Below are 14,417 nucleotides of genomic sequence, written 5' to 3'. Positions count from 1 at the left end.
TTTATAAAATACCTTTAAAATTAAAATAAGACATTAAACCTGTTTGCCACATGGCCGTTCCAAGTTACTTCGCCTAGATAAAAAATATTGAAAGACAGAAAAAAGCACTTCTACAATGATGAAGTAGCTGGCAGTTTTACTGAAAGTAGTCAGATAATTCTCCAGTAAAATTGGACATTGCTACTGCACGACATCAGGTTGTCAAGACGGTGCGCTTAGCCACTACGCTATAGTACACTCATAATACAGATATACAATTTACATCATTTTGATATACTCGTTTACCCTAATATTTAAATACCTGAATAGAGTTAGTTACATTAGATTCAATAAAAATACTATCTTTTTGCAGCATAAACCAAAATCATAATATCAATAATGCTTTTGGACGGCGCAAAAACATTGACCAAAAAATCTTTTCCTCTTACCAATTTTGGCCAAACTGGCAAACAGTATCCAAAGCCCAATGATGAAAGGCGTCTGCACCCTTATGAACTCGATCGTGATGATGGGGTAGCTGTCCGGGGGCGCCTTGTGGTGCCCGTCGAGTGCATGGGCGTGCGCGTCTCCGTCGTGCGCCCCCAGCTCCTTCGACAGGGCCGAAGACATCACCGGGGTGACGTCCGAGGAGTCTTCGAAGGTTGTCGTCGATGATGACAGAGTCGTCGAAGCCGACGTCGTGGACGACTCCGAGGGCGTCGACCTGGGTAAAGGATAATTGTTAGTGATTAATTGATAAAATATAATTTGGGAGTTCGAATCATAGGCATTACACTACATGGATTGCTAGTCCTCATATGTATATAGTGCTCAAACATAGAAAGGACTGTGACGTCACATGTCTGAGCGAACGTTGCCGACGACAATCGCAGACTCTCCCGATTGATAAAATGTCACATGTCTTATTTTGCGCTCGACTAGCAGTCCATGTAATATAAGGTCTATGGTTGAAAGTACTTACCTTCCTGTCGATTGGTCGCCTTTGCCAGAGTCCAGTGCTGAAACCACGGGGGCCGCATTGAGCTGACGACCCTGAAAACAAAAACAAATAAAGTTATTGTATTGTATTCAATATATCGATATTTTCAACTTATCAATATTTCTACTAATCGCTATTTGCAATTTCTATGAGATTTGGTAAATTGACAAGTTACGGGCCGTCCATTAATCACGTGATCTATTTTTTTTTAAAGAGATTTTTGTACCCCCGTCTCTCTCGGTGATACTTCGTGATATGAAATTAGCCTCCCCCTTCCCTCACCAAAACATCACGTGTATTTTTAGTTACAAAAAAAAATTCCTAACGCATTTACGAAAAAACGTAAATTTTTTGTTTTTAATGTGAAAAATAAAATCACGTGATAGCTTACTAAAGGTGATAGCTTACTACTCCTTAGAGGGCGTCCATTAATCACGTGCGCGAGTTTTTAAAGATTTTTAGACCTCCCCTCCCCCTTGATGATACATGGTGATATTCAAAATTATCCACCCCCCCTCCCCCACCAAACGTGTATTTTTAGTTACCTGATACATCTGTAAAATTTTTAATTGTTTTTGAAAAAAATTGATTTGTTTAAAAAAAATCAGTTAAAAATTAAATACACGTTATATCTTACTAAACCCCTCCCTCCTCATGTGATATTTTGTCAAACCCCCCCTATCTGTAATATATATATCTGTAAAATGTTTAATTTTTTTTTGAAAATGTTTGATTTAAAAAAAAAAAACAGTTAAAAAATAAATCCATTTTATATCTTACTATACCCCTCCCTTCCCCATGTGATATTACGTGATTTTTTGTCAAACCCCCCCTCCCCCTAAAAATCTCACGTAATTAATGGACGCCCCCCAATATTTCCATAAATCGATATTTGCTATTTCTATGAAGATTTGGTAAATCGACAAGTTAGGGGCGTCCATTAATCACGTGATCGATTTTTTAGGGATTTTTGAACGCCCTTCTCTCTTGATATAGTATAACCCCCCCTGCCCCGTGTTTTGTAAGTAAAATAAACATCACGTGTATTTCAAGTGAGTAAAATTTTCCGATCGATTTTTTCAAATTTACGAAAAAATGTAAAATTTTTGTCTTTTTTTTTGAAAATCTAAGTGAAAAATAAATACACGTGATATCTTACTAAACCCCTCGTGATTTTTCGTGATATTTTGTAAAACTCCCCCTCCCCCTAAAAGCCTCACGTGAAATGGACGCCCCCTTAAAATCAAAATTTTCAAAATTTCGATATTCAATAAAATAATATTAATGATAATTTCCATAACAAAATGCTGATACTTTCCATATCTCAAACACAATTACTATGATGAACGTCGTCTATAGGCGACATACGCTTGACGTCCTGTGTGTACGAGTGTCGTCTATAGACGACATCCAATATGTCGATTTTTAGAATATTGAAAATTCTAATTTGTTATTATGGTTTATAGAAGCTTAATTTTTATCATCTTCCCATAGGGTAAGTTAATGTAATCGTTTAAAAATCGAAATTGAAAATGTTTGCATATTTTCACGTTTCAAGAGTTTCTGAATATTTTGGAATACCTTAGAAAAAATAGATATGTGTGTATGTATTTTTCGTCTACGTTTTTAGGCGAACGGATCAACCGATTTGAATGATTCAAAAAACATTCGATTCCTATTGATAGAAAGATGTGCTGATTAGTTTTTGGCAAAGGCAGGTCCTGCCGTTACGGAGATACGGAGCAAAGAGTGCAGAAAATAGAAATCGAGTTTTTGAGAGAACGGAATATCCGAATTGAATGTTTCAAAAAACATTCGATTCCTATTGATAGAAAGATGTGCTGATTAGTTTTTGGCAAAGGCAGGTCCTGCCGTTACGGGGATACGGAGCAAAGAGTGCAGAAAATAGAAATCGAGTTTTTGAGAGAACGGAGCATCCGACTTGAATGATCCAAAAAACATTCAATTAGTAATGATTGGGAGAAGTGGTGATTAGTTTTGGGAAAAAGCAGGTTCAGCAGTTTAGGAGAAAAGAGAAGAGTGCAGAAAATAAAAATCGAGTTTTCAGAGAACGGATCAATCGATTAGAGTGATTCAAAAACCATTCGAATTCTATTAAAAGATAGATGTGCTGATTAGTTTTTGGCAAAGGCAGGTCCAGAAGTTTCGGAGATACGGAGCAAAATGCGCAAAAAAATGAGCCGAAAATTTGGAAACTTTTTCTACATTATCAATTTAAATAAATCGATTTATTCGTATTATTGTTAAATTTCGATATTTATTATAAGAATTTATTATCAGAATTTCATTCAAGATACCTTGCTTGTCTATTAAACTAAATATCGATAATTTCGAACTATCAATATATTAAAATATCAGAAAGCATTATATTAATATTATCGATAATTTAGATACTTTAATATTGTCTATAACTCTATATATTCAAGGAAATCGATTTTAATATGTCATATCTGCATATTTCGATAAATCCATATATTGTTTCACTGATATTTGTTAAATTCGATATTGAGTTTTAAATTTATCGATAAATTAAAATGGTGTTTTTCAATATATCGATAAATTATTTTTTATCTTTTAGGCTATTACAATTATCAATATATCGATATTACAAATGAGCAGTAGATTCACAATGTCGTTATATATCTATTGTAGATTTATCTAATATTTATTATTTCTGTACATATTATAAATTCTTCAATATTAATTTCAATATGTTTATAGAAAATAAACAATATTTAAACAGATAATTAATCGGTATGAGCCCACAAATTCATATTTATACTTATATCGATATCTCAAAGCTTAAATAGCACTTCAAACTGCGTTTGTATTAATTATGTACTAGATAAATTGATGAAATTTTGATGTAATAATTAATTTGCGACAAATTGTTGAAATTAATTAATAAATTGATTAATTTCGGATTGGCAGTATGTGAATAATAAATTTTCCAATATTCTAAAATGAAAACTTTGACCAAAAAAATGGAACTGTACTAAGAAGTGTTTGTAGGAAAATTTACATTCAAGTTGTTTTCTGGTTCGAAAACCGATTCTCGTTAGCTGGAACTAGTTTTAATTCAAAGTCATTAATATCGGAAAATATTAGCCGGTCGACAATTCGAGCTGGTTTAATAATACAGGGACGAACTAGAAAAAAAATTAATAACCTAGTTAGTTATAAAATTCTACCACCGTACAAGGAAAAATTTGCTCATGAATAACAAATCAGAGCTGATACATTGTAAAAAATATTTCATTTTTCATACGAAAGGAGCAAAAAATACCACGAAAAACTACCAGGTCACCCTAACAAATATTTAAAAGAATTGAGCGAGGAATATCCCACACAAAGATTGAAAAAAAAATGGCCATATGATCTTAAATAAAACAAACAATAAAAAATAAGAGTGATATCTCATAGGAGATAATCTCTTAAATGTATTAACACCCAGCAAATTGTCTTAAGAAATGTATATTATTTTGATTGGCAATAAAACTATGTAATATAAAAAAAATGTTCATACATTTTTTTTTATTTTAAAATCGAGACAAATTCAAATATCAACTGTAATATTAATAAATAAAAATTCTCCATGCGCGCTCACCCTTATAAAAAGTCCATGCAAATTCCCATTGTAAGGGTCCAAACACACTGAGGATTTTGACAATTTTGCAAATAATTATAAAATAATTTGACTTTTATCCCAAAACTTGCTCTGTTATCGTACTACACATTCTAAATAAGACAATAGTAATAATAATTGTTGTTTGTAAATAATAATAATACGTTTTCAATTATTCCCGAGAGTCTACTCCTGTCACAACATCAATAACTGATTAATTTATGTCTTATTAATTAATGGAACTGATGGACGAATGTATTCCGAGTTTATTACTGAATATTACGTCGTGTTTATGTATGTATATATGTATGTATGTAGATGTGTGTTTGGCTATAATTATAAAAGATGATAAATTGCCAATTTAGAGGCACGCGCCCTGTTTTTCTGACGCCGAAGAAACTATGAAGTAATAACTCTCCTTTGATCAGCGTCGTTTTGATAATTGAATTCTAGAATATGGATTTGGTAGATTCTTGTTTGAAATAATATCAAATTGTATCGATAATTAAAGTTATATATACATGTTTTTATATTTTTTATATATATTTGAATAGTTGAGAGAAAATCTTATTCCGTATCCTTGTACTTTTTGGGTTTAAGTTTGCAAAAGTATCAGCTTTCGAAATTTATATCGGACAAAATATTAGTTTTAATAAAAGTTGTAAATATTACTCATCAATCAAAAAACATCATTATTTTCAGACAATCTAAACCATTCAAGTCAATCTACAATACTTACAGAAAATATTCAATATTCTTATTTAGGTTACACATTTTCAAAGAGTTTACAGCATTTTCAGACGATCAACAACATTTTCAGATAACCTACAACATTTTCAGGCAATCAATACCATTTTAAGACTATCTATAGCATTTTCAGATAATCAGAAACATTTTTAGATAATCAGAAACATTTTCAGGCATTCTGAAACACTTTCAGGCAATCTACAATACTTTAAGGCAACTTGCAACATTTTTAGGCAATTTATTATACTTTCAGGCAATCTGAATCATTTTCAGGCAACCTGAAACATTTTGATGTAATCTGAAACATTTTCAGACAATCTACAATACTTTAAGGCAACTTGCAACACTCTTAGGCAATCTACACCATTTTTGGATGATGTACAATCTTTTTAGGCACTCTGAAACATTATTACAAGCACAATATTTTCAGACAATCTACGCCATTTTCAAACAATCCACGACATCTTCAGTCAATCTACAATATTTTTAGGTAAACTGCAACATTTTCAGGGTATCTTAAATACTTTCTTTTTATGTGCATTATTTGAAAATTTGGTACATTATCTGAAAATTGTATAGATTGCCTGAGAATGTTGTAAATTCTTTAAAAATGATGCAAATTGTCTGAAAATATTGTAGATTGTCTGTAAATTGTTGTGAACTATTTGAAATTGTTATATGTAAGATAATTATAGATTATCTAATAATGTAATGTGTCTGAAAAATATGTTCATACTGTGAAATGCCTGAAAACGACCTAATTCTCAGAATATATTTTGAAAAATATGTCTGAAAATATTATAAACTGTCCGAAAATGCTATAAATTGTCTGACAAGGTTCTAAATGGTCTGACAAATTTCTAATTTATGTGAAAAAGTTAAAGATTGTCGAAAAATGCTATAGAATGTTTAAAAATGTTATAGATTGTCTGACAAGGTTCCAAATTGCCTGAAAACATTGTAGATTAAATGTGTGGAAATGTTGTAGATTATCCGAAAATGCTAAAGAGTGTTTAAAAATGTTACAGATTGTCTGAAATTATTGCAAATTGTCTGAAAATGTGGTAAATTGTCTGACAAGATGTAAATTGACAGAAAATGTTGAAAATTGTTTGAAAATTATGTAAACTATTTGAAACTATTGTAAACTATCTGAACATGTTAAAAACTGTCTGAAAATGTCGTAAATAATTTGAAAATAATATAGATACTTATTAAGAATCTTGTAAATTGTCTGAAAAAATTGTGCATTATCATAAAATGTTGTCTAAAATTATTAAAAAAAATTGTAAATCGTTTTATAGTATTATAGATGGTTATTATGACTTATAAATTATATATGACTTATAATCTATGACATAATTTTTTATTGAAAATGAGGCTTCTCACGATATCTGAAAATATTGCAGATTATCTGAAAATGTTAAGCATTATTTGAAAAAGTTGTAAATTTTGTGAAAATGTAGATTGTCTAACAATATTTTCAACTGAGGTTAAAAAGTGTTGCTAACTGTCTGAAAATGATGTAAATTATCTGACAAAATTCTAAATTGTCTAAAAATGTTAGAGATTGTATGAAAATGTTAAATATAATCAAAAAACATTGGCGATTTTCTGAAAATGTTGTAAACTGTCTAAAAGTGTTATGATTTAAATAAAACTCTTATAAATTGTCTGAAAATGTTCTAAATATGTCTGAAAATATTGCAGTTATTTGAAAATGTTGTAAAATGTATGAAAATGTTACTTATTATTTGGCAATGTTATTTTTTGTCTAAAAATTTTGTAATCTGTCTGAAAATATGGTAAACTGTCTGAAGAAGTTTCATATTGCCTCACAAAGTTAAGAATTATTTAAAAATGTAATAAATTGTGTGAAAATATTGTAGGTTGTTCGAAAATGTTGTAAATCGTAAACCTCTTCTTTTACTTCTGCTTTTGACTTCTTCCAATTTAACCCTTTCCACTCGCGAATTACAGAATTAATACGCATTTGCCGCCGGAGCGGCGGCATCCGAGTGGAAAGGGTTAGAATTCACAAATTATAAATTACTATCACTAACCTCATCATTTATCGAAGCCGCCTCAGGCCTGGCAAGTGTATTGACAGCAAAAACCACCACCAGAAACAGGCACCATCCCGGATGAGCAAATTTCACACCCCTAAATCCTCCTTTTCGATCTGGACAACAGGCTCGTCTCGACAAATTGACCGAATGTCGCAACGGCATTTTGACTACGAAATAATTTTTTCCGAAAAAATTCCAAAAATCGCTAATTTAGACGCTATGAGTGTCCCGACATTTATAGATCGATGTTCGATGATCGAGATTAAAATTAGAACATTGTGGACAACACTAGGGGAGGGAATAAGTTTGGGTAAAATTGGGTAATTTTTTTTATGTTTAAGTCACGTTTTAAAATAAGTCACGGGTTTTAGTTTAAGTACAGTCAAGTCTATTTTCCACTTTGGTTGCCTAAAATCATTCCTTCAACTAAAATTTTGTTTTAAGATTGTCTTTTTTACCATTAACTAATTTTTTTATGAACACACTTAAAAACACTTTGGTATTGATTATTTTTTTATTAAAACATCACTTTTGGTTTCGTTTTTGTTTTATTAAAATTTTAACTAATTTTTTTAAAATTTTTAGTGAGTTATTAACGAGTGATTCCAATCCGGTCGAGTTACCGATCTGAAATGAGAAATATAGAAAAATAATTAGTACATTTAAGAAAAAAAAATTTTTTAGGTTGTGAAATAATGGTAATGGATTGTTGGTCACATGGGTAAAAGATATATATATATATATATATATATATATATATATATATATATATGTGTGTGTGTATGTATATATAATTAGATGTGTTAACAACTTCAGAAAATAACGTAAAATTGTTTCAAATAAATTGAGCTATTTTTGTAAACTTAGATAATCACACATACATAAAAACAAAAGTCACACACACACACATATATATATATATATATATATATATATATATATATATATATATATAAATACACTAACTGATCCGACGTTGTCCTGTACCCATGTCTACAATTCAAAAGTTCCAATTTTTTGAATAACCAATACTGATATTTACATTTTTCAATATGTAATTCGATATACATAATTACTTAAGTTCATATTTGTAGTGGATCAATTTGTCAAATCCTGTTCACATGTGCTCTATTCAACCTACGATCAACAAAATTATTGCAGAAAATGGAGAGGAAAAAAGCGTGTGTCCTGTGAATTTTTTTACTGTGCTCCAATTTGCTTTATATTTTGGAAATGTGCTAATCTTAATCTTAAATTCAGAAGTGAAAACAATTTGCACTCCTTCACCATCCAGGCATTAATTGGATTATAACTCTTTTAATTCTGATTGAATCAGAACTTGTAATATAATATTTTAAAGGTTATTAAATGACCTACAACTTTCTCTATCATAAATTTTACCGTAACTTCTCTTATTTTGAAATGGCAAAGGATTGAAGGACTCGAAAGACACTCTGGCCGCGCACTCCTTAAACAATCATAACTCTATCAATATTTGTGTAACAAAAAAATGATAAAAAGCAATAATTAGTCAGAAAAAGACAACGAGACAAAGATAATGAGAAATTGGTTGTTTTTTAATGGATTTTTTTCATGAAATCATGAGTTTTTTGAAAAGCGTTTGTACTAAAGTTATGGTATTTTCTAGAATTCATCAAGATCTCTTAAACTAAGTTAATTCTAGATGGAGTACGATTATTCTTAATTTTGATAAAAATGGCGCTCATAAACTATTTGATTTAAATGAAAAAAACTTTGTATGCGTCTTTTATTTGAATGATAGCTCACTCATTTTATACGCAGAAGTACTCATTTTATTTTAAAGCTTATTTTGAGCACTATAAAACCCCATTTTCATATCTAGCCTAATATTGTTCCTAGAGCAATTTATAAAACACCGATTTATTAGGATTTTAATTGTATTAATTTTGTTCATTACATGATTTTTGTTAAAATGTATATATTTAGAAATATTTGCGAAAAACAATGAAAAACGGAAATAAAACAAATTTTTAGCAGCCAGTAACTTGAAAAGTATTTGCTTTTTTTGAAAAACATTATAAAACATTTTTCTCTTTTCGATATCCGACGTTATTTTGAATGAGATACAATTGCACCTAATTCCAAAATTTCATGCAAATTGGAACACATTAAAAATATTCAGATCCAAAATGCTCCATTGTCTTGAGTAAATATTTCGTATCCAATGCCAAACATATGATTTTTTGACACAATGAAACTTCTAAATAATTGTTTGAATAAGTAAATTATTTTTGCATAGTGATTTAGTAAAGTAAGGCAAAACACGACTGCTTTAAAAGTTAAAAAATAATAATCTGTCCAAGTGAATTATAGGCTAAGTTTGATGTGCTATCATTGACAGACGCATGCGCAGACTGCACCTGTCTGATGTTGACTGTAAATGTTATATTATTTTAATTTTTGGCACATCTCAGCTGCTTTTCGGCAATAATAATGTAGACATTTAATTTTTCTTATTCATAATCATAAATATATTATATTTTAATATTGTCTTAGCCTATAAGTGAATGGAAATGTTTGACAAATGACAGTCTTGATTTGTTTTTAATGTCAAACTATGCCTTAAATATTTTCAATGTCAAACAATGATAAGCGGTTTTTTGTAATTTTTTCCATTTATTTCTACAAACTAGCTATATTTCCATTAATCTAAAAATTCTAGAAAATTTCTCGAACAAAGTTCAGGAAGATTCATGAAAATCCGAATTATAGTTTAGGAGGATATCCTTTCATACACCATTACAGAAAAATTTTATATATAAGATATATATATATATATATATATATATATAATACATATATAATGTTAATTATCTCATCATTTGTATGTGTCGGAATAATTTAAGTTGTATCGTGACCTTTGCGGTTTCCAATGATTTCCTGCATTTCAAATGTTTTATTCTCTATCGACATCCGAGATATATGTATGTATATATATAAATCTAATATTAATTATTTATCTAATAGTATTGTCTTTTTTCTCGTCGCCTTTTGCGAATCAATTGTCATGATCAAAACATACAATATATAATTAAAGTATGTATTTAATTCCCGGAACGGAGACAGACACTTCATAAATATTAATCAAGCACGTGCATTAAATAATAAAAAAAATTGAACCAATCAAAATTATATAAATAATAAATATAATTTGGGAAATTGTCATGTCTCTTAATGAAAAGCCTCGTTTGGTAATACTCACAAATTTACAAATTTCTGTCAAACATAAAAAAATCCATATCTTTACGTTTCAAAGGTTTCCTAACATATTCCATTATTTCATTAGGGGGAGGGGGGTGTGATAAAAAGTCACGAAATATCACGTGGGGGATGGAGGGGTATAGTAAGATATCACGTGTATTTATTTTTTATTTGAATTTCGAAAAAAAATCCAAACATTTTCAAAAAAATTTACCATTTTTACCATAACTGAAAATACACGTCAGGTTTGGTGGGGGAGGGATGGGGGTAATTTTGAATATCACCACGTATCACCAAGAAGAAGGAGGGGGGGGTAAAAAAATCCTTAAAAAGTCGATCACGTGATTAATGAACGCCCCCTAAAAAAAATTGGATGGAAGTATATACGTGTGGATACAATGTTTAATCCACAATTTCGAGAGTACCGATCAACCGATTTGAATTATTCAAAAAGTATTCGATTTCTATTGATGTGAAACGTAGTTTTTGACAAAGGCAGGTTCAGCCGTTTCGGAGATACAGAGAAAAAATTGCAATAAAGAACACTTTTTTGAGAAAAGGGGCCATTCCATTTGAACAGATATTACAGCTGCTCAAAGAATGAGATTATATCGCCAGCGAAAAAGTAAAAAAAATACAACCAGTCAATGAATGTATGTTAATTTTAATTACATGAAGTTCTTCAAACACAATTACATGATGAGTGAAAACATACAGTGGACATCAGAAATCATTTTAGAGATATGGTTCTTTCAGCAAATTTCTTGGGATCCTTATTTTGATCCATAGAATCCAAAAATCATATGTGCCTAAATGACACTTAAATCGACTTAATATATATCCTATTAATATTATCTTTATATTATATCCTCGCAAAGTTCAAGCCTAGTCCTTCATGGATCAGTGGTGCTACTAAGTTCTAGGTTTTCCTCAAGCGTTCTTGGCGTCTCCTCTATTATAAAATTATAAAATTGTGTTCGTGATATGTTATTGAATGATTGTCCATTTTTCGATAATGATATCGTAATTGCGCACAATTAATACCTTATACGGAATAATTTGCATGACGAATTTGCACGCATCACGGACTATTAGGGTCCGAAAGACGGACGGACGACTGCGATTAGTCACACGCGAATCATTATATGCAAATGTTAGACACATTTATTATAATATATTGTACACATTTACAATAATATATATATATATATATATATATATATATATATATATATATAGATCTATCTACATCTAAATATACATAAAATTCCCGTGTCGTATTTTGTAGCAATAGTCCTCCAAAACGGTTTGACCAATTTTGATAAAATTTTATAAGCACCTTCAGTATGACTGACAATAGAACAACATCTATTTTTCATACCACAAAGTGGTAAGGATTGGCCACCCTCAAATTGTTTTTAAAAAATTTTCGACCAATTTTTTTTTATAATTCGAAAATAAAAAAAACACATACAGCCCTAAATTTTCACCCAACAACTATACAACGGTCATTTCAGTAACCTTGTGATTTTTGTTTTTATTAAATTGAGATTGAGATTGAGATTGTCTTACTTCTTCGATTGTGATTCTTAGACTTCTTGATCCACTTACTGATTGTCTTTATAAAAAACTTATTTTTAATTAAGGGTTGCCCACCCAAAACTTTTGAATATCCAAACGTAGCATGCTTTGCAGTGGGTAAACCGTCCTTATAATTTCATATATTCCTAAAATTTGTGTTAGCTGCCTCTTTCACTTATATACCACATACTTCAACAATCACAATCAAACAGTTATTTTTTATACTAAAACTAAGACAGTAGAAATGTTTATAGCGCTAAAAAATGATTTGGCGGGCCGGCTAGTATATATAAACAAAAAAATAACTACTAATAAAAATTTCTACATAAACTTCTGCAATATTTTTATTTAAAAAAATACGTATCGACTGACGAGGAAACTGAAACTCGACGTGAGGTCATGGAATAAAATTTCTACGTCATTCAAAGAAATACAAAAGCCGCCTCGATGATCACCCAAGAAAACACTTCCAGAGCCTTATTAAAAGGGAATTTTATTCTACAAAAAACTATCAATCTCAAAATGACATTAGATGATTTTGTACTTGTAAAACACAAAATTTTAGTTGATTTTTATTCCTATCCATTTTGGGTAGATAATTGTGTTAGCTATCAATAGATGGCGCTGATTATATGATGTAGATAATAAAATAGTAGTTAATGTATAATAACAGTAGTAGTGAATATAGAGATCATAATTAAAGTCAATGAATAAACTAGTGGTGTATGGCATCGTGCCTTGAGGCAAATTGCTGGAACTTTCCGTACCGTAATGAAATATTCAAGGAATATTAAATGTTTTCAAATAGATCATTATAAATATTTTAACATTGTCTAACATTTATAAGAATTATATAAACTGAATTGCGAAGTTAAAATTATTTATTTAAAGTATATAAGTAAGCTTTAGAACTTTAGCCAGAATTAAAATTAATATATGAATTATTTCCGATAGACAGAATTTTTTTTTTCAAAAGCAAATACTTTGCCAACACAAGCAAAAAGTTTTTTGAATCATTCAAATCGGATGTTTAGTTCTCTCAAAAACTGCCATTTTTCACACATTTAGCTCAGTATCTCCGAAACGGCTGGAACTGCCTTTGCCAAAATCTAATCACCACTTCTCACAATCATTATGAATTATATGTTTTTCAGATCATTCCAGTCTGATGATCTCTCTCATTCTCTCAAAAACTCGATTTCTATTTTCTGCACTCTTTGCTCCGTATTTCCGAAACGGCTGGAACTGTCTTTGCCAAAAAATAAAAAATGCGGACACAAAACACACACACACATCAATTTTTTAGAGGTATTCCAAAATGTTCAGAAACCTCTGAAACGTGAAGATAAGCAAAAATGCTGGACCTTACTACAAACAAATTATAATAAATATGAATCATATAAATCCATAAATGATAATTGGTGACCCCGACGCGATAACTATGTACTTTTAGGTTTTGTTCATATAAATCGCCGCCTGTCCTGGACAATTAAATTTGAATTACCCAATGAATATTTTATCTCTAGACTTTATTATCCCCGGATTCATTATATCATGATATAGTGATATATCGTGTCGATATATAACCAACCGAATAACCTACTTTTAATATGAAATCCGCTGATGTGTGATGTAATACAGCATTTGATTAAACGATTTTATTCGCTCGGTCGCAATTTTATTAAAACCTTTTCGGATTTTATTGCTCGATACGCCATTCTATACGGACATAAAATATAAATACAAACATACACGCACACAATTTAATTTAATATATAAAATCATTAGACAATCGTTTCATAAGCATCGTATTTAAAAAAAAATAGGAGCACCTGGTTTTCAATTTTCACTTTTAACTTCCCGTTTATTTAAAATCGTATATTTAAAAAATATTCGATCCCTATTGATAGGGAGATGTGCTGATTAGTTTTTGGCGAAGGCAGGTCCAGCCGTTACGGAGATATGGAACAAAGAGTGCAGAAAATAGAAATTGAGTTTTTGAGAGAACGGAGTATCGGATTTGAATGATCTAAAAAACATTCAATTTAAAATGATTGGGAGAAGAAGAGGTGATTAGTTTTTTGCAAAGACAGGTCCCGCCATTCCGAAGATACAGAGCTAAATGTGCAAAAAATGGCAGGAACTAGGCGTC

The 14,417-nt window shown here is 30.3% G+C and overlaps 1 protein-coding gene across 3 annotated transcripts in view; it reads right to left on the bottom strand.

Annotated features, from left to right (window-relative positions):
• Positions 1-14,417, bottom strand: part of LOC113387999 (sodium/hydrogen exchanger 3-like) — a 133,472-nt gene that overhangs the window by 102,817 nt on the left and 16,238 nt on the right. For all 3 annotated transcript variants that reach the window (XM_026625410.1, XM_026625408.1, XM_026625411.1), the window contains 3 exons: positions 7,436-8,068; positions 962-1,032; positions 429-703 (listed from right to left, as the gene is read on the bottom strand). In XM_026625410.1, coding sequence (XP_026481195.1) covers positions 429-703; positions 962-1,032; positions 7,436-7,603 — 514 coding nt within the window. In that variant the 5' untranslated portion in view covers positions 7,604-8,068. The remainder of the gene's footprint in view (positions 1-428; positions 704-961; positions 1,033-7,435; positions 8,069-14,417) is intronic.

This window comes from Ctenocephalides felis, unplaced genomic scaffold (genome assembly GCF_003426905.1).
Source record: "Ctenocephalides felis isolate EL2017-DRISC unplaced genomic scaffold, ASM342690v1 CF-g0.4_SCAFFOLD_03572, whole genome shotgun sequence".
Classification (NCBI taxonomy): domain Eukaryota; kingdom Metazoa; phylum Arthropoda; class Insecta; order Siphonaptera; family Pulicidae; genus Ctenocephalides; species Ctenocephalides felis.
Note: the sequence above shows the minus strand (reverse complement) of the source record. Positions and strands in the feature narration are given on the sequence as shown.